The sequence below is a fragment of the Garra rufa genome, chromosome 23 (assembly GCF_049309525.1).
Source record: "Garra rufa chromosome 23, GarRuf1.0, whole genome shotgun sequence".
Taxonomy (NCBI): domain Eukaryota; kingdom Metazoa; phylum Chordata; class Actinopteri; order Cypriniformes; family Cyprinidae; genus Garra; species Garra rufa.
The window spans coordinates 14,812,301-14,832,912 of NC_133383.1; the positions used below are offsets into that span (position 1 = coordinate 14,812,301).

The window sequence follows — 20,612 nt, forward strand, 5'->3', positions numbered from 1 at the left end:
ATGAGCTGTTTTGTACAGCTAAAACAGCTGGACGTGGATAAGACTGGAAGACAGACCCATAAAACTTACAAATGGCTGTGTCCACTTTTACAGGAAAAATAAGGTGAGTAGAGCTGTTCAGTTTGAAGTCCTAAAAACCCTATAGAATTATCTATTAGCCTTTAACAAGAGTGAAACTTTGTCATTACTTGAAGAAGCTTCCTTTCTTCTAAAACATACTGTTTCGTGGCTAATGTGTTGCTTAATAAGGACTGCAGCTAGATTATGAGCCACTAGTTTATGAAAGCTTTGAATTTTACATTTGATGTATGACTTGTGTGTTGTTTAATGTGAAAGTCTTTTCAAGTAATGAACTTTATACTCTTCAAACCCAAAAATTAGTTTCCATTCCAGCCTAAAAATTCCTAGTCATGACTGAACAGCTCTATTATTGAAAAGTGACAAAGACTGATATCTGTGCTTAAGAAATATCAGCCTGTGCTATGCAGGGATTCTGTTTATTGGTTTGAGCAATAAACACTGACTGAACACTCCCGTGTTAGCTTTTTGCAGTTTTTTTGGCATTCAAAATTAAATTCAGACATTTTCTACACTGCCAGTCAAAAGTTTTTGAACAGTAAGATTTTTAATGTGTTTTAAAGAAGTCTTTTCTTCTCACCAAGCCTGCATTTATTTGATCCAAAGTACAGCAAAAACAGTACAATTTTGAAATATTCTTTCCTGTTTTCTATTTGAATATAGTTTCAAATGTAATTTATTCCTGTGATCAAAACTACATTTTCAGCATCATTACTCCAGTCTTCAGTGTCACATGATCTTTCATAAATCATTCTAATATGCTGATTTGCTGTTCAAGAAATATTATTTAATTTTAGCATTACACTCTTAAAAATAAAGGTGCTTTAAAAGGTTCTTAACAGCAATGTCATGGAAGAACTATTTTTGGTTCCACAAAGAACCATCTCTTTCTTACCTTTTTATACTCTGAAGAACATTTTTTTCGCTTTTGTGAAACCGAAAAGTTCTTCAGATGTTAAAGGTTCTTTATGGAACAATTTAGACAAAAGCGTTCTTCTATGGCATCGTGAAGCACCTTTATTTTTTAAAGGGTATTATCAATATTTAAAACAGTTGAGAATATTTTTAAGGATTCTTTGATGAATATAAAGATCCAAAGATCAGCATTCATCTGAAATAAAAAGCTTTTGTAACATTATACACCATACCATTCAAACACTTGGAGTCAGTATAATATTGGGGGGAAAGAAATTATAGAAATGAATACTTTTATTTGGCAAGGATGCTTTAAATTAATCAAAAGTGATGATTAATACATTTATAATGTTACAAAAGATTTATATTTTGGATAAATGTTCTTCTGAACTTTCTATTCATCAAAGAAACCTGAAAAAAATCTACTCAGCTGTTTTTAACAATAATAATAAATGATTTTGAGCAGCAAATCCGAATATTAGAATGATTTGTAAAGGATCATGTGACTGGGCTGAAAATTCAGCTTGAAATCACTTTAAATAGTACAAATATTTAAATATGTTACTGTTTTACTGTACTTTGGATCAAATAAATGCAGGCTTGGTGAGCATAAGAAACTTCTTTAAAAAAAAACATTAACAATTTTTGACTGGTAGTGTATCTGTATGCAGTCCTTTGTATAAACGAATTAATCTGCTGAAATACTTGATGAAAATCTAACCCAATACAGCGTTTGTGAAAAAACTACACTTCCCACAATACCCTTCGCGGCTCTTATTTCCGGTCCTGCGCGGTTTCTGGAGCGGATTGGAACCCGGAGTCAGGATTCACTAAATGTGTAGACGTTTGGAAAACAGGTAATGACTTTATGCTAAACTTGCGAGGCATTAATATTCAAACGCATTGAGCGAAATGCCCAACTGCTCTTTATTCACGGGTGCAGGAGCAATGAAAAGTTAGAGCGGAGCGAGTTTCTGCTGCTTTGCGCTTTCAAACGCTCTGGCTCCAGATGAGCGCTGCGTCTCCATTCCATCCGCCATGCCGATTGTTCTTTGTTACATTTGCATTGCTGAAAGAGAGCGAGCGCAGCCTGAGATCGGAGTTAAAACCCGGCTACAGTTAGAAATCTTCCCAAATCACGGATTCTGTCCGCATTGTACTCTCTCCCTCGCTGCTTACAGGCGTTTCATGCACGGACTGCTCCCTGTTCTGCGTTGATAATGAGCGTCATTTGTTGTGACTGTTGATCTTGGGAGCATCAACAAAATCTGTTGCACTGTGTAAATGGGCTCTGCTGACTGACAGCAATGCAGTGAATACAAAGTTATAATAGGAAAGTGCATTTAAATGCGTTTTGACAATGTGTTAGCATTATTACCTGAAGTATGTACAATTTTATAGCGTATAATAATGATATAATTTTCTCTTTATTATAGACGTGCATATTTTAGTCCAGATTTATAAAGTTTCATTCAAAAACCCAGTTCATACCAAAAATGACTTAAATAAACCTTGTGCGGTGTAATACTTAAAGTAAAACTGTTTTTAAAAATAGTTCTTTAAAAAGACATGTTAGCTGAAGTTTGACATATTCTTTGATTATTATTATTATTATACATTTAAGTAATTTAGTAATTGCTGAACTGTTACACAACCAAGTAGTTTTAGTTAAGAGTTTTTGGTAACACTTTACAATAAGGTTCATTAGTTAAACCAAAAATTATTTAGACACCAGATATAATTTTTGATATTTTTTTTTACTAGTGGGTGATTATGTAAGGGGTTATGTAAGTGAGGATAGCAAAATTAACTGAAATATTATGCCCAAAAAAATATGCATCCAGTTGTCTACCAGTAAAACTGATTTGGGACCAAAAATTATCTAAACACTTTGACCTGACTGTGTTTTTTATTGCTAATACGTCCTTTTTACACCATATACTGAACAAAATTAATTGCATTGCTTGGTAATTGGTCAACAAAGTATTAATAGTTGTGTAAATATTGTCATACTAACACTTGTCTGAACTTTTGGTTGATTGCAATCCATCACATACCTTTCTATCAAAGTCGTCTGACATTATCAAAATGAATTTGTTCAGACAAAGTTTAACTCTCAGTTCTTGTCATATTTTATTACAATTTTCTAAACTATAGTGAATATACTGATAATGTGGGAATTGTTGAAGGTGTCAATAAATTTTGGTTTGACTGCAACTACTTTAGTTAACATGAGCTAAGAATGAACAATACTTTACAGCATTTATTAATCTTAGTTAATGTTAATTAAAAAAATTACTAATGCATTTAAAATCTAAATTGTGCTTGTTAACATTAGTTAATGCACTGTGAAATCAATGAACGGCTGTTTTTTTATTAGCTAATATTAACAAAGATTAATAAATACTGTAATAAATGTATTGTTCATTGTTTGTTCATGTAAGGTTTACAACCTTATTGTAAAGTGTTACCAAGTTTTTAAATCAAATGGTTTCACTTTTTTTTCAAATGCGTCAAGCCAACATGAATACAAGTCTGTATTGTATACATTTTAAATGTTTGAATATGTAACATTTTAGATTTAGATTTGAAATTGTAATGTAATTAGTGCATTAATCTACTTTTAATTAACAATTAATGTAATTAAAATTATTGTCACAGGTGTTAAATCTAATGTACATACTTTATGCGTTATGTCTAGGGTGTCAGAATGGCAGAGCAGACACCAGAGGAGTTTATTTGTAAGTATGCAACTATAATCTCACATGTGTTTATGAATTTGTGACCCTGAACCACAAAACCAGTCACAGTCAGTTTTTTGGAAATTGAAATTTATACATTACATGAAAGCTAAATAAATAAGATTTCCATTGATGTATGGTTTGTTATAGAATATTTTGGCTGAGATACTACTATTTGAATAACTGGAATCTGAGGTTGCAAAAAAATCTAAATATTAAGAAAATCTCTTTTAAAGTTGTCCAAGTGAAGTTCTTAGCAATGCATATTAGTAATCAAAAATTAAGTTTTGATATATTTACGATAGGAAATTTTCAAAATATCTTCATGGAACATGATTTTTGGCATAAAAGAAAATCGATCATTTTGACCCATACAATGTATTTTTGGCTATTGCTAGAAATATACCCGTGGTACTTAAGACTGGTTTTGTGGTCCAGGGTCACATATGCATATAACATTATTGTAATATTGCAGTATTGTATTGCCACTGTCAAGCCTTTTTGCAGTGTCCTTGTATTATTCAAGAACATGGTGTAATATGCACATGTGACTTCCTGCAGGGTGTGAGGACTGCGGGCAGTACCATGACTCTGAGTGTCCTGAGCTGGGGCCTGTCGTCACGGTGAAGGACTCATTTGTTTTGAGTCGGGCACGGTGAGTGGACATTAGTGGCTTTTGGCCAAGTACCCTTAGGGAGGGTCTTGGCACTGCCTGAGTGAACTGACCACAATTAGATGGCCATATGTGCCAGATATTGACTCTGTGTTGTGTTTGTTACTAGTGTGTTATTATGACAAAAAGTAATATTGTGAAATATTATTAAAATGTAAAACAACTGTTTTCTAATTGAATATATTTGAAAATGTAATTTATTCCTATGAATTTAAAGCTACATTTTCAGGACCATGACTTCAGTCTTCAGTGTCACATGACCCTTTAGAAATCAGTCTAGTATTCTAATTTGGTGCTCAAATAACTCTCATTATTATTATATTATGTTAATATTTTTGTGGAAACCAGGATTTAAAAAACTCAAGAAAAAAAAAAGAATGTTCAAAAGATTCACATTAATATTGTTTATGTTCCAGGTCATCTTTACCAGACAGCTTGGAAATCAGGTTGGCTGAGGAAGGTAAAGAAGGTGTGTTTGTGCTTCGGCGGCTGGTTAAGAGGACTCGATTTGGCCCATTTGAGGCCAAGAGGGTTTTAAGCCTTCAAATTGAGGGGGCATTTCCTTTAAAGGTAAACAATAAGACCATCAATATGCCATATCTATACCCATACCCTATGCCATTTGGACCTTTACTTAATGATTTCTCTATTGTGTATCTTAGATATTTCAAAAGGACGGAGCAGTGGTGTGTTTTGACTCGTCCAATGAAGACGACTGTAACTGGATGATGCTTGTTCGGCCCGCCACAGACCATAAACACCAGAATCTGACAGCCTACCAGCAAGATGATGATGTTTACTTTAATACATCACAGGTGAATTGATGTTACACTTCTGTGCCATTCATAGCACTTTGGTTACCTAGTGAAGAAGATATGTGACCCTGGACCATAAAACCAGTCATAAGGGTCAATTTTTTTTTAAAATTGCGATTCATACATCATCTGAAAGGTGAATAATAAGCTTTCCATTGATGTATGGTTTGTTAGGATAGGACAGTATTTGTTCGATATACAACTATTTTAAAAAATCTAGAATCTGAGGGTGGGAAAAAAACTGAATATTGAGAAAATCATCTTTAAAGTTGTCCAAATGAAGCTCTTAGCAATGCATACTACTAATCAAAAATTAAGTTTGGATATTTACAGCAGGAAATTTACAAAATATCTTCATGGCACATGATCTTTCCTTAATTTTCTTATGATTTTTGGCATAAAAGAAAAATCAATCATTTTGACCCATACAATGTTTTTTTGACTATTGCTACAAATATAATGTTCTACTTAAGACTGGTTAATAAATAATAAACAGCTTAGTTTTAAAAAATGCTCAGTTACTTTGACTGTTCTCTCATTTGCTCCATCTCAGGATGTCCTGCCCGGAACAGAGCTTAGGGTCTGGTATGGAGCTTTTTATGCCAAAAAAATGGATCGGCCTGTTCTTAGGCCACCTGTACTTCCACCTGCACCAGGTATATGTGCTTTAAAGTCTGTTAGTGTTTAGTATACTTCTGTTGGATGAAGTAATTCATCTGTTTGCCTCTTTAGAAATGCCGTCCAACAAACCTGGAGTCCCTCTGGCAAAGGGCCCACCAACAGAGACCCTTCCTGTCCCGGACCAGCTGCTCTGCCAAACCCCAGCACCTGCCGCAGACTCACCTGTCCAGCAGGTTACAGAGGCGGTATCCCAAAACAACACAGCCAACATTGCCCCCACCCCACCAGAGCCAACCAGAAAACAAGGCAGGCCGCGACGGACAAAAGGACAGAAATCTGCGCCGAGTGGAACAGCTGATTCCAGTCAAGGTGAGGTGGGAATTTTAAGGGTGTTTTGAGGGGTATAACCTGCAAAGGATTAGTTCACTCCTGATGTTCTTGTCTTTCTTTCTTCAGTCGAAAAGAAATGAAAGCTTTTGAGGAAAACATTCCAGGATTTTTCTCCACATAGTGGACTTTAATGGGGATCAGCAGGTTGAAGGTCCAAATTGTTGTTTCAATGCAGCTTCGAAGGACTCTACACAACCCCAGACGAGGAATAAGGGTCGAATCTAGCAAAACGATCAGTCGTTTTCTAAAAAAAAATTAGAATTTATATACTATTTAACCACAAATGCTTGTCTTGCACCTGCTCTGCAATGCGCATCTAGTTCTTCATTTGTGAACTTTGGTTCAAAAAGGTAGGGTAGGGCGAAAACCCCCATCTCAGTTTCTCCTCCAACTTTAAAATCGTTCGAAATTGTTGTTTTGCGTGTTTTTGTAAAGGGCCTTTGACTTTCTTTGCATGTTTTCTTTGTAAACACTAGGGTACTTCCGCCTACGTCACGTGTGACCTTTCCAATGTGTCCACGTAATGCGTGAAGTTGTGAATACAGAGCTAGTGCAAGGCGAGCATTTGTGGTTAAAAAGTATATCGATTTTTTATTTTATTAATAAAATGATGGATCGTTTTGCTAGACAAGACCCTTATTTTTTGGCTGGGATCGTGTAGAGCCCTTTGAAGCTGCACTGATATTCCAGTTTGGACCTTTAATTCATTGATCCTCACTGAAGTCCACTATATGGAGAAAAATCATGGAATGTTTTCCTTAAAACTTTAATTTCTTTTTGGCTAAAGAAGGAAAGACATGGACATCTTGGGTGACATAAGGGTTAGTAAACTATAAGGAAATCTTAATTCTGGAGTGAACTAATCCTTTAAAGCACATTTCAGAAAAGTAACCATTGACAAATTTGAAATGTTTAAATGCGCTTTATCTTTCCACCACCCATGTAGTAGAAACCCTGGTTCCTGTGTCCAGTGAGCAGCCTCTCATTACTGTAGCTCCTGATGTTCCCTTGTCTGTACTGGATGTCCAAGAGGTGGTTGCAGGAGACGGGCCGCCACTTAAAACATCTCGGATGACACGCTCCCCCATCTCCGCTGGAAAGTAAGGACAACCTTTACAATCCCTTTATGTCACACATACAAGCACATACACTACTGTTTAAAAGTTGGGGTTAGTTCCTAAAGGATTCAGCAAGGATGCATTAAAATGATCACAAGTGACAGCAAAACAATTTACAAAAGATTTCTATTTCAAATAAATGCTGTTATTTTCAATTTACCATTACTATTCTTCAAAAAAAATCCTGAAAAAAAGTTTCCACAACAATTTTTCTTTAACATTGATAATAATAAGAAATGTATCTTGAGCACCAATTCAGCATATCAGAATGATTTCTGAAAAATCATGTGACACTGTAGACTGGAGTAATGATGCTACAAAATTTAGCTTTGCATAACAGGAATAAGTTACATTTTAAAAATATATTACAAAAGAAAATAGTTTGTAATAGTGTTGCACGATATACTGGTACTAAAAAGGTATCGTGATACCCTGCTTTAAAAAACGGTATGATTCCCCATTTTACTAGTACCTTTTGTACATTTTGATTGGAGCCATAGTAACACTGCTTATTTAGGGTCCTATGATTAAAGCAAAGCGGAAAACGTGGACGGAATCGTGGGATCCGGACATAAAAACTGAATTTTTCCAGCCTTTGTCGCCTCAATATGAGTACATAAACATAATCTCTAGAACATGCGCATTTTACCATTACTTTTGAGAAAAAAACATTCTCATGTTATATACAAACAAAAACTTAAAGGCAGCAAATTGTTCAAATAAAAGTTTGGTTTAACTTGACAGAAATATTACTTAATGAAATGAAAATATTATTAAAACAATATTTAAGGAATATTTACCAGAAAATTGTAAATACACAAGACAGTATTTCTGGGGGGGAAAAAATAAAAAATAAAAATACTTTATAAAATCTAATTAATTTTTTAAAATTAATTAATTAAACTAATTAATTTTTAAAAATTAATTAGACATGCTTTCGATTATAAATTTTTTATGAAACTATTAAAATGATTCACAGAATTTGATTAAAATAAAACTGAATTTGAGAAAAATAATATATAATAATATTTCAAACTATTTATGTTTTTACAGTATATTTGATCAAATAAATGCAGCCTTGGTGAGCATAAACAACTTATTTCAAGCATATTGAAAAATCTAACTGACCCCAAGCTTTTGAACAATGGTGTAATTTCCCTTTTTTTCATTAATCAATTCTTTATCCTATTTGTCTGTTAGACCTGTTATGAGGAAGCGATCTTTGCGGCAGGGAGGCGATCATAAAAGAGTTTACCAGTGCTGCCTCTGCAGCAAGGTGTTTCAGAACAGCAGCAACCTCAATCGACACATCCGTTCCCACGGTAAATCTCCCATCATCCTGAGAAGTTACTTCTCACATTCCATTAGAGGTACCATATGCTGAATCATTTTGTGTCATATGCTTTATTATTAATCTAAACTGTTTACTTTGCTTACAGGCGATAAATGTTTTAAATGTGACGAGTGTGACAAGATGTTTAGTCGAAAAGAAAGTCTTAAACAGCATATATCATACAAACACAGCAAGAATGAGGTATGCACATTTTTAACCACGTCTTATTTACTGATTTAATAAAATAACATTTAAATTGCTAGATGTATTAATTTGACATGAATCTGTGTGTTTTTGAATGTTTTCTTAGCCTGACATAGAGTATAGATACAAATGTTCAACCTGTGAGAAATCCTTCCGAGTGGAAAATGCCTTAAGATTTCATAACTGCAGGACAGGTAAAGAAGAAATTTCATACAGTCACGTACAATTACATACAGAAAATACACTGATTTTTCCTATATGCCAAAAATAATTAGGATATTAAGTAAAGATCACATTCCATGAAGATATTTAGTAGGTTTCCTACCGTAAATATATCAAAACTTCATTTTTTGAAGTTTTAAACTTTATTTGGACAACTTTAAAGTAGATTTTCTCAATATTTAGATTTTTTTTGCACCCTCAGATTCTAGATTTTCCAGATACAATAGTTGTATCTCGGCCAAATATTGGCATATTCTAACAAGCTATACATAAATTGGAAGTTTTTTATTTATATTATGTATAAATCTCAATTTCAAAAAATGTATAAATATATAAATGTGACCCTGGACCACAAAACCAGTCATAAGGTTAAATTTTTACAAAACTGAGATATGTACATCATATGAAAGCTCAATAAATAAGCTTTCTATTGATGTATAGTTTGTTAGGATAGGACAATATTTGGTCGAGATACATCTATTTGAAAATCTGAAATCTAAGGGTGCAAAAAAATCAAAATACTGAGAAAAACACCTTTAAAGTTGTCCAAATTAAGTTCTTAGCAATGCATATTACTAATCAAAAATTACATTTTGATAGGTTTACAGTAGGAATTTTACAAAAAATCTTCATGGAACATGATCTTTACTTAATTTCCTAATGATTTTTGACAGAAAGAAAAAATCAATAATTTTGACCCATACAATGTATTTTTGGATATTGCTACAAATATACCCCAGCGACTTAAGACTGGTTTTGTGGTCCAGGGTCACAAATGACAAATTAATTAAGATATAATGTAATGAAAAGGGTTTTTTGACTTGAATAATAATACACAGTTTAGAAATGTATTCTCCAAATGTATTATTGTGTTAATAAAATAAATATTTGTCAGCATGCACTGTATCTGTTTCGTATGTTCTCCTCTTTTTGCAGATGACAAAACGTTCCAGTGTGAGATATGCTCAAGGTTTTTCTCCACTAACAGTAATTTGTCCAAGCACAAAAAGAAACACGGAGAGAAGCTCTACGCGTGTGAAATCTGCAATAAGATGTTCTACCGCAAAGATGTCATGCAGGACCACCAGAGGCGGCATGTTGTTGGTGAGTTATTGAGATTTAAATAAATTGTAATTTATTTAACACTCCATGCAGATGTAAAATATCTATGATGTATTTCTCAAAAGTGAGAAATTGCAGGTAAAGTCTGTTTATCTAATCAGTAAACAAGCACCAACTTTAAACAGATGGTTCTTGAACATCTGTTATCTATTTCCAGGCCTCATTAACTTTCTTTGCCCTTTGCTTTAAGCAAAGATCATCAACCATTGTGTCACTTCCTCTGTGTGTGCACTAATGGCTTCCACCACCCATTGCTTTTCCATAGGCCCGAAGAACATGAAACGAGAGGAGCTGGAAGCGAATGGGGAGGAGGGAAGCAAATACAGGAAGGAGCCTTCGGCATGCCCCATTTGTGGAAAGGTGGCTTTCAGTAACATCATATGTTGATGTCAGATCTGTGCAGCACTGAATGAAAAATTTAAAATTAAAAAAACTTTTGTGTTTAAGATGTTTTCCTGTCGGAGTAACATGAACAAACACTTACTAACCCACGGGGACAAAAAATACACCTGTGAGATCTGCGGCCGCAAGTTCTTCCGTGTGGATGTGCTGAGGGATCACATTCATGTACACTTTAAGGTGAGGAATATTGGCGTGCAAAACTTTTTTTTGTTAGCAAGTTGTCTAAATGACTAGTCAGTCTGAAGGAAGGATCCACCACTGTCTATAAAAAGCATTTTTGTTAAAGGGCATTCATATGCTTAAATGGAAATTAAATTGGTGATTTATTTGTGATGTTGTACTCAAATTGAGTTCCTAAATGCTTATTTCTTAGGACATCGCCTTAATGGACGAGCAGGAGAGAGAGGACTTCATTAAGAAGATTGGCATCTCTATGGAGGAAAGTGACGACAGCTCTGATGAGGAAGATGAGAAGAACGATCCTGAACATCACAAATACAGCTGCAAGAAATGTCAGGTAAAGTGTCATTTTTGATTATATGTGTTGTCTGTTCTGATATCTTTACTTATTTAATGTCTGATATTTTTTGCTCTTAAATTAAGTAACCATTGTTTTATTTATTGTTGCAAATTAAAGTAATATCTTTATTCCAAGAAGGAAAATACAGTACAAATCTAGATAATTAATTTATGCTACCGTTCAAAAGTTTGGGAATGGAAAGTTTTTGTTTTTTAAAGCTCTTATGCTCATTAAAGATGCATTTATTTGATTAAAAATGCTGAAAATAACAGTAAACAAGAAACATCATTGCAATTTAAAATAATGGTTACTGTTTTAATATACTTTTAAAACGTAATTTATTCCTGTGATACAAAGCTGAATTTTCAGCATTATTACTCCAGTCTTCAGTGTTACATGATCCTTCAGAAATCATTCAAATATGCTGATTTATTATAAATATTGGAAACAGTGTGTGCTGCTTAATTTTGGTTTTTTTTTGGAACCTGTGATGCTTTTTTCAGGATTCTTTGATTAATAAAAAGTAAAAAGGAACAGCGTTTACTTAAAAACAAAATATTTTGTAATAATATACAATACCGTTCAAATGTTTGGAGTCTGTAATTTTGTGATGGTAAAGTCTTAAGTTGTTAGAAAATATTTCTATTGATGTGCTTTTTATTCATCAAAGAATCCTGAAAAAAGTATCAGAGGTTTCAAAAAATATTAAGCATCAAAAACGGTTTCCAACATTGATAACAAATCAGCATATTGTTAATAAATCAAAATGATTTCAGAAGGATCATGTGACACCAAAGACTGGAGTAATGGCTGATGAAAATTCAGCTTTGCATCACATGAATATATAATAATTTACAGTATATGAAAATAGAAATTGTAATAAATACAACTGTAAATTGTAAATATAGCTGCAAGCAGCGATTATCGAGTTTCAGGTGCTAAATCAATTATTTAAAAAAGCATTTTTGCCAAATACAGATAATTTACCATATAAATATTATGTTTTTTACCGTTTATCACTGTTATAGTGCCAACTGTGGTCCGATCTCCTTAAAACTTTGCATGCTTGTTCAGAATCACCTGTCGCATGTGCTCAGCAGATTCTGTGAAGTTTTGAGCTGTCCTTTAGGCTTTATAGGATTTTGTAAATTTGAACAGGCTCCTTTTCTAAATGACCCTGTTATAGCTTCCCAAAGGGTAAATTTCAAAATCGTTTTAATAATTATTGGCCTAGAGATTTCAGAGAATTGTACCGCAGTGTTTTTTTTTTTTTTTCCAGATTGAGGGAAAAACCTAGTACTAGTTCGCAAAAGTAGGTTTTTATGTCTTCCTGATCATTTAACAAAGGATTTGATTGACAGCAGTGGTTCTAGAGGCAAAGTTGTCCGGATTGAGGAGGTCTGTCATATGATATGAATATTGCACGGATGTGTGGAAAAAACGTGCAATGTACAATCCTTTACGCCCCTGAAAAATGTGCCCCCAGTGGCCGATTTTTTTCACATTTCTCACAGACCTTTCTAGCCGTGAGTCAAACAGGCCCACCAAGGTTTATTTATGAGATACGCAAATGTCCTTATAGACACTTGTGGCACTGTAGACCACGACCGTGCACAGCCATTTTCATGCTGATAGGACAAAGGGTTAGTAGTTATAGACATTTTTAAGTTTTAAGTAAGAATCTTCCTGCAATGGTTTGGTTCCGATCGGGTGAAAAACTTAGGACTAGTTTGCAAAAGTAGGTTTTTCAAAAAATCCAAAATATGAAAATCTCACGATCGAATCTGAGGCGTGCATTTTGTTCGGAGTGAGCCAAGGATTCCAACAGCATAAGACACTTGAGCCTGTGACTGACAGTTTAGGAGTTATAAGCGATTTTGTACTTCTGATTGTTGTAGCGCCCCTGTCAGGCCAAAGTGGCGAGCCTTGGTGACATTGTAGGCGGTGTGAGAACTACCAACCCTTCTAGCGTTAATTCTCTACGACTTACCATTTGGTCTGCAGTTTTATGTGGAGATTGCTGATCCTTGGCTGTTCTAACAATTACAACAGGGTTTCAGCACTACGCACTTGAACCCCTATTGTTTCAAAATATTACAGTTTTTCCTGTATTTTTGTTTCACAAACAATTTTAATGGCTAAATAATGATTGATTGCGATGTTCATGACGTTGCTTAATTTTACATCCCCAACAAAATTATTTATTTACATTTAACAAAAACATTCTCCCTCTCCCCCACTTTTAATCATCCTTCATCAGGTGACATTCGCCAAGGGTCGTGACTACTTGAAACACATAATGGACATGCATAAGGAAAAAGGTTACAACTGCACCATGTGTAACCGCCGTTTTGCTCTGAAGGCCACATACAACGCTCACCTGGTCATCCACCGGGACCACCTACCCGATCCTGCAGTGCAAAAGTAAGACAAAACTTTTACATGCAGATGGTAACCTTCATGAGGCTTCTTTTTGTAGAAAAGTTGAATTCCACTACTTTCTTTGCAGATATATTCATCCATGTGACATGTGTGGACGGATTTTTAACAGCATCGGCAACCTGGAAAGGCACAAAATCATCCACACAGGTGAGTCTACTATTACTAATATAGTACTCAATGAGTGTAGTGTAATTACTTTAATTATATATATATATATATATATATATATATATATATATATATATATACAATGCATAGTTAAGAGTGATAAACCCTATGGCCACTGCAGGAGTGAAGAGCCATTGTTGTGATCAGTGTGGAAAGTCTTTCGCCAGGAAAGACATGCTAAAGGAACATCTGAGAGTCCATGACAATGTCAGAGACTACCTATGTGCAGAGTGTGGGAAAGGTATGGACACATACGGTTTGCATGATAATATGAAGCGTTGTGGCTTGATTGTACCCATAAATGATTACAAAAGCAACACATTTACATGATTACTGCATTTATTTGTCTATTTTCCAGGCATGAAGACAAAACATGCCTTACGGCATCATATGAAGCTGCACAAGGGAATTAAAGAATACGAATGTAAAGAGTGTAACCGCAAATTTGCCCAGAAAGTCAACATGCTAAAGCATTACAAAAGACACACAGGTGAGGAATTTAAAGGGATAGTTCACCCCAAAATGAAAATTCTATCATTAATTACTCACTCTCACGTTGTTACAAATCCGTAAGACCTTTGTTTATCTTTGTTCATCCACTGATGTCACATGGACTATTTTAATGGTGTCCTTACTATCTTTCTAGGCCTTGAATGTGGTAGTTGTGTTGCTGTCTATGCAGGGTTAGAAAGCTCTCAGATTTCATCAAATATATCTTAATCTGTGTTTCAAATATGAACGAAGGTCTTACAGGTTTGGAACGACATGAGTAATTGATGACAGAATTTTTATTTTTGGGTGAAGTACGACTGTAAACACTCTAGACATGTACTATATTTTAAAACAAGATTCAAAATATAATATTGTATTCCTTCAGGCACAAAGGACTTCATGTGTGAATTGTGCGGGAAGACGTTTAGCGAGAGAAACACAATGGAGACGCACAAGCTTATTCATACAGGTGCAGTTCACTGAAATTTTTACAGAGTTTGCTTTAGTTACTGCAAAACTCTAACTGTAACTGTTATTGTTTTGCAGTTGGAAAGACGTTTTCTTGCTCCGTCTGTGACAAGAAGTATGTGACGCAGTATATGCTGCAGAAACACATGCAGTTGACCCACGAGAAGGTAGAGGCTCAGAGCTGCCACCTGTGTGGCACCAAAGTCTCCACACGTGCCTCCATGAACCGTCACATGCGACGCAAACACCCCGAAGTGAGAAACCACCACATATATTTTTAGAAAAAAGGCTTTTTTGATATTGTCAGTGACAATTAAGATTATAAAATGACTGCTAAATGCATAAATGTAAGTATAAAAAAACTGCATCAATTATAATAGCTATAGTTCATGTATTTTATATTTTAAGCATTCATTCATGCATTTTAAATATTCAAAATAAGCTATAAACATCTGCAGCTGAAGTCAAAAGTTTACATACACTTTGCAGAATGTTATATATTTTACCAAAATAAGAGGGATCATACAAAATACACATTATTTTTTATTTAGTACTGACCTGAATAAGATATTTTACATAAAATACAATAAATTTACCCTGATTTTCAAATTCAAAAATTTTTTACCCCCCCCCCCAGGTCAGTACTAAATAAAAAAAATAACATGCATTTTGTATGATCCCTCTTATTTTGGTAAGATGTATGTAAACTTTTGACTTCAACTGTATCTATAGGTTTTCATCAAATAAATGTTTTTGTTGAATAAATTGCATGCTTTCTTAGTAAATAAGAAGAATGAAAGTATTAATTTATTTTTAAGCATACTTTAAACTTTCTGTCACTTAGACTATCAGTTTCCAGTTCTTTTAAATTGTAATAATATTTAACAATATTACAGTTTTTACTGCATTTTCCTGAAAATAACATGCTATTTTAGTCAGTAAAATAACATTAATAAATAAATGACTATGATATACTGATACTTTTTTACTCACATCTTTAACATTTTTGAGCTTACAGAAACCTTGATGTCTAAGTTTCATTTGATCTCAGCAGATTGTGACAGTACGATTGGGCGACTTTGATCTTCAAGAACCATCGACAGTCGACGCCTCCACCATCAGTATTTCACAGGTTTGTCTTTCAACAGCCTGTATTGCATGAAAATTAAAGGAGTATAGTGTTGCATGAGACATTTGAATGTTTTTTCATGATTTGATTGCTGTTTGTCATTGTCGTTGTTGTTCAGCCCTCTCTGACTCTGGAGAAAGGCTCTCTCACTGGAGAAAAAGTCTCTAGGAACTCCAATCCCACCAAGAAGAGGGCAAAACACCTGCCTCATGAGCCTGAGCTGTCTGATTCAGACGAGTACGCTGACTTCACCAGCAAAACTACTGAGTTTTCCACCACCGTGGGAGATGAAACCAACTCTGCTGTGCAGAGCATTCAACAGGTTTGTTCCATCAGTCATTTCCAAACATTTTGCCAGGTCAACATAAAAATAAAAACCTATAGAGTGCTTTTACGACGCGTCATCAATCGGCCATATTGGGGGCACTAAACGTAAACAGTGCCACTAAACCGAACAAAACTCGCATATTTAGCTGATTATTGCTGCTGAAAATGATCAGTTGTGTCATGTTTTGGGCTGTACTAATCGGTCGGACCAGGAAAAACATTTGGACTATTATAGACTGCCAAAAGTTATAACAAATCAAGAAGAAGAGTGCAAAAAACTGTCTGAGGAGCAAAAGGCGTTTGTGGTAGGCCAAACTGAATTTCCAGCCTAGGGCAAGAATCTTGACAACATTCGTGTTTGTTCTTATCATTTCTGGTCTGGTAGGTGAAATATTAGGCTAATATCTTAATTAATACTGTTCGTATGTTTCTTTACCACCTATTAACTGTAGTTTGTCAAAATATTGCGCCCTTTCCTGCTTACTTAATCCTTCTTACTTAGTGATTCTTACTGCCTTCTTATGATTTGGCAGCTTCCACACTTTTTTTTCTATGGTGTAGACAGCATAAATTAGCAGAACAACATATCCAGTAGTACATTAACCGTGGAATCCATTCTGTTGTTTACATCTCAGTATCGGCAATAAGGCCACACATCTGGGCAACTGACCAAATTTTATTAACAAAATCTTAACAAAAATTTGCATTAACAAAATCTATATATTTTGTTAATGCACATTGCTTGTTATTGACCATGATTATTTTCACAATTCAATAAAAATTTTATACAGCGTGTCTAAAACAGTTAATAACAAATTAATAAAATTTTAGTTGACTAGTTTAAATAAAATGTTATATTATTTTGTCTAAACAAATTAAAAATTAAACCCTAAAATCAAAATTTTAAATGCTACAATTTAATTTAGGTATTCTAGCATTATGTGCAGTATAAAAAAGTAGATTTTTTTTAAATATTAATTTTGAGAAATAACAGTGTTTTTAAATTAAAATTAAATTAATTTCATTTCATACATTTAAAAACTAACCATATTTACTTTTATAATCCTCATTCCTGCTCATATTGAGCTTGATTCTTTTCACAATTAACATACCGATATTCAAATTCTGATGATAAACAGATAATTATCTTTATGTAATGGCTGAAACTGATGATAATTGATATTGTGAATAGTGAATATTAATAAAGTTCTATGCTAGTAAAAAAATTTTTTCGGTCAGATTTTAGTTAATTGGTTGAAATGTTATATAATTTTGTCTAAATAAGTTGAAAATAAAACACTAAATTCAATTAAGTTTATTTAGGCATCATAACTAAATAATATACAGTAAGAAATGGATATGGATATTTATTTTGAGATTTGCTAAATATTACATTTGACAGTGTTATTAAACTAAAATGTAATTAGATTCATTACATTAATACAAAAATCTCTAAAATCGGTCCATGTACAGTATGTAGTGTATCTCTAGACCAATTCAATTCTTGTTTGAGAAAATCTAATCATCATCTTTTTTATATATATATATATGTGTGTTTGCAGAAGCAAGAAGGTTGTGTAGATGTTTATATTAATTTTATAAATTATTTATTTTGTACGATTAATTAATTGCATCCAAGTTTGTTTATATAATATGTGTGTGTGTACTGTGTATAATTATTATGTATATGTAAAGACACACACATACAGTATATATTTTGAAAATATTTACATATATTTATATTCATATAACTTATGTTATATGTATAAATATGTTTAATATATAAACATAACATTTTTAAATATATACATTTATATATACATTCATATACAACAAAATTTTAATTTTTTATTATTATAACAAATTGTAATTTTTAATAGTTTCACAGCCCTAATTCATTCAAAAACAGGTGTGCATTTGATTTTGATATTGAATAATCTCCTCTGTCCATTGTACACACACAGGTGGTAGTGCTGGCTGACCCCAGCGCCCCTCCAGCCCCCTCCAGCTCGGTCAGTTTGACCAACATCACCGTGACCCCCATCACCACTCCCGCTCCCGCCCAGTTCAGCAACCTGCAACCCGTCGCCGTCAGTCACCTCACTCCAAGCGATCGACCCCTTACCCTTGACAGCTCTATCCTCACTGTGACATTCGATGCCGTCAGTGGATCGGCGATGCTGCACAACCGGCCGGCAGATCTCCAGTCAGAGACGGTGGGATCCACGGGGGCCGCAGCTTCACAATCAGTTGCGCATTTCATCAACCTCACTACCTTCGTCAACCCGATCTCCCACCAACTGGAGCAGCCCGCTCTAACCTGGAGGCCCGTCGCACCGACTGACGGAGCTCATACGACCACTATAGACGAAACCCAAACAGACTCTCAGGCCCCTCAGCCACCCCCAGAACAGCCACAACCACTGCCAGAACAAAGGCATCAGATTCAGCCGCAAGTCACAGGACCTCCCCAACAACAGACCCCCACAGCACCACAGATGTTCAGCTACTGAGAAATGTATGAAAAGTGTATGATATAATTTATAGCTAAGGTCTCGTTTTGGAAGATGGTTATGAATTTGGACCAGTATGACGGAAGGTTTTGTTAGTAATTGAGCACTTCCTATTATTAAAAGTACAACTGTGACTATAAGGACAGCGCAAATTTTTTGTTTGCATTTATTAAAAACCAGTGAACAATTTCAACAAATTATTAAGATCCTGGAGGAGGTCATCTTCTCTTTTTTTTTTTTATGAATGCATGAAATGTCTAATTATGATTTAAGAGGAAGCGGGGACCTTAGTTTTTCAAAATAATAATTATATTTGTTGTATGATGTCATGCTGTAGCACCTGTGGATTGATGATGTCAAAATGAATGAATCGATGTAAATGTAATACATGGATAGATTGTATTGTAAGTGCTAACTGGAAAATATTTTATATTTTTTGTTTCTTTTTTTTTTAAGAAAAATGGGTTGTCCTTCTAATAAATGCATGTATGGACTTGTCTCCGAAGTGTTGAACTTGTTTGTATTTTTATGAAAAAATTATTTATAATATTTATATATAACATAGTATAATATTTATATATACATATTAGGGCTGGGACACGATTAATCGCGATTAATCGCATCCAAAATAAAAGTTTATGTTAACATACTAAATGTGTGTTTACTGTGTATATTTATTATGTATATATAAATACACACACATACATGTAAAGCCTTTAAAAAATACTTATATGTGTGGATAGTTATATTTGTATTTAATTTAGATTATATATAGAATTATAAATATTTTATTTATTTTAATTTAATTTTTATTTTCAGTTTTCTTTAATATACATGTTTGTGTGTGTATTTATACATACATTATATATACACACAGTAAACACACATTTAGTATGTTAACATAAACTTTTATTTTGGATGCGATTAATCGCGATTAATCGTGTCCCAGCCCTAATACATATATTATTTTTTTTGTATAAAACCTGTAAATACTTTTTAGGCTAAATAACAGTAATAATTATTATTTTTAAATGTATTGTATTGTAAAATTTCATTAAAATTTATATTTGTTATTATTATTAATTACATTTATTATTATTATAATACATTAGAAATTATATATATATATATATGTATGTATGTGTGTGTATATATATATATATATATATATATATACATACATACAGGTCCTTCTCAAAAAATTAGCATATTGTGATAAAGTTCATTATTTTCTGTAATGTACTGATAAACATTAGACTTTCATATATTTTAGATTCATTACACACAACTGAAGTAGTTCAAGCCTTTTATTGTTTTAATATTGATGATTTTGGCATACAGCTCATGAAAACCCAAAATTCCTATCTCAAAAAATTAGCATATTTTATCCGACCAATGAAGACCAAAAAAAAATGTTTTTAATACAAAAAAAGTCAACCTTCAAATAATTATGTTCAGTTATGCACTCAATACTTGGTCAGGAATCCTTTTGCAGAAATGACTGCTTCAATGCGGCGTGGCATGGAGGCAATCAGCCTGTGGCACTGCTGAGGTGTTATGGAGGCCCAGGATGCTTCGATAGCGGCCTTAAGCTCATCCAGAGTGTTGGGTCTTGCATCTCTCAACTTTCTCTTCACAATATCCCACAGATTCTCAATGGGGTTCAGGTCAGGAGAGTTGGCAGGCTAATTGAGCACAGTAATACCATGGTCAGTAAACCATTTACCAGTGGTTTTGGCACTGTGAGCAGGTGCCAGGTCGTGCTGAAAAATGAAATCTTCATCTCCATAAAGCTTTTCAGCAGATGGAAGCATGAAGTGCTCCAAAATCTCCTGATAGCTAGCTGCATTGACCCTGCCCTTGATAAAACACAGTGGACCAACACCAGCAGCTGACATGGCACCCCAGACCATCACTGA

General features: G+C 34.0%; 1 protein-coding gene across 1 annotated transcript in view; it reads left to right on the plus strand.

Moving 5' to 3' along the window:
• Positions 1-1,795: 1,795 nt before the first annotated feature.
• Positions 1,796-20,612, plus strand: part of LOC141298942 (PR domain zinc finger protein 15-like) — a 22,422-nt gene continuing 3,605 nt past the window's right edge. Inside the window, exons 1-25 of the mRNA XM_073829237.1 lie at positions 1,796-1,850; positions 3,695-3,734; positions 4,296-4,389; positions 4,824-4,977; positions 5,070-5,222; positions 5,776-5,878; positions 5,955-6,212; positions 7,180-7,333; positions 8,552-8,673; positions 8,791-8,885; positions 8,995-9,082; positions 10,047-10,214; positions 10,498-10,592; positions 10,680-10,811; positions 11,008-11,151; positions 13,415-13,578; positions 13,664-13,743; positions 13,886-14,005; positions 14,123-14,254; positions 14,642-14,725; positions 14,803-14,978; positions 15,776-15,856; positions 15,972-16,175; positions 18,145-18,680; positions 19,200-19,209. Of these exons, the coding sequence (XP_073685338.1) occupies positions 3,704-3,734; positions 4,296-4,389; positions 4,824-4,977; positions 5,070-5,222; positions 5,776-5,878; positions 5,955-6,212; positions 7,180-7,333; positions 8,552-8,673; positions 8,791-8,885; positions 8,995-9,082; positions 10,047-10,214; positions 10,498-10,592; positions 10,680-10,811; positions 11,008-11,151; positions 13,415-13,578; positions 13,664-13,743; positions 13,886-14,005; positions 14,123-14,254; positions 14,642-14,725; positions 14,803-14,978; positions 15,776-15,856; positions 15,972-16,175; positions 18,145-18,680; positions 19,200-19,209 (3,378 nt within the window). The 5' untranslated portion in view covers positions 1,796-1,850; positions 3,695-3,703. The remainder of the gene's footprint in view (positions 1,851-3,694; positions 3,735-4,295; positions 4,390-4,823; positions 4,978-5,069; positions 5,223-5,775; positions 5,879-5,954; positions 6,213-7,179; positions 7,334-8,551; positions 8,674-8,790; positions 8,886-8,994; positions 9,083-10,046; positions 10,215-10,497; positions 10,593-10,679; positions 10,812-11,007; positions 11,152-13,414; positions 13,579-13,663; positions 13,744-13,885; positions 14,006-14,122; positions 14,255-14,641; positions 14,726-14,802; positions 14,979-15,775; positions 15,857-15,971; positions 16,176-18,144; positions 18,681-19,199; positions 19,210-20,612) is intronic.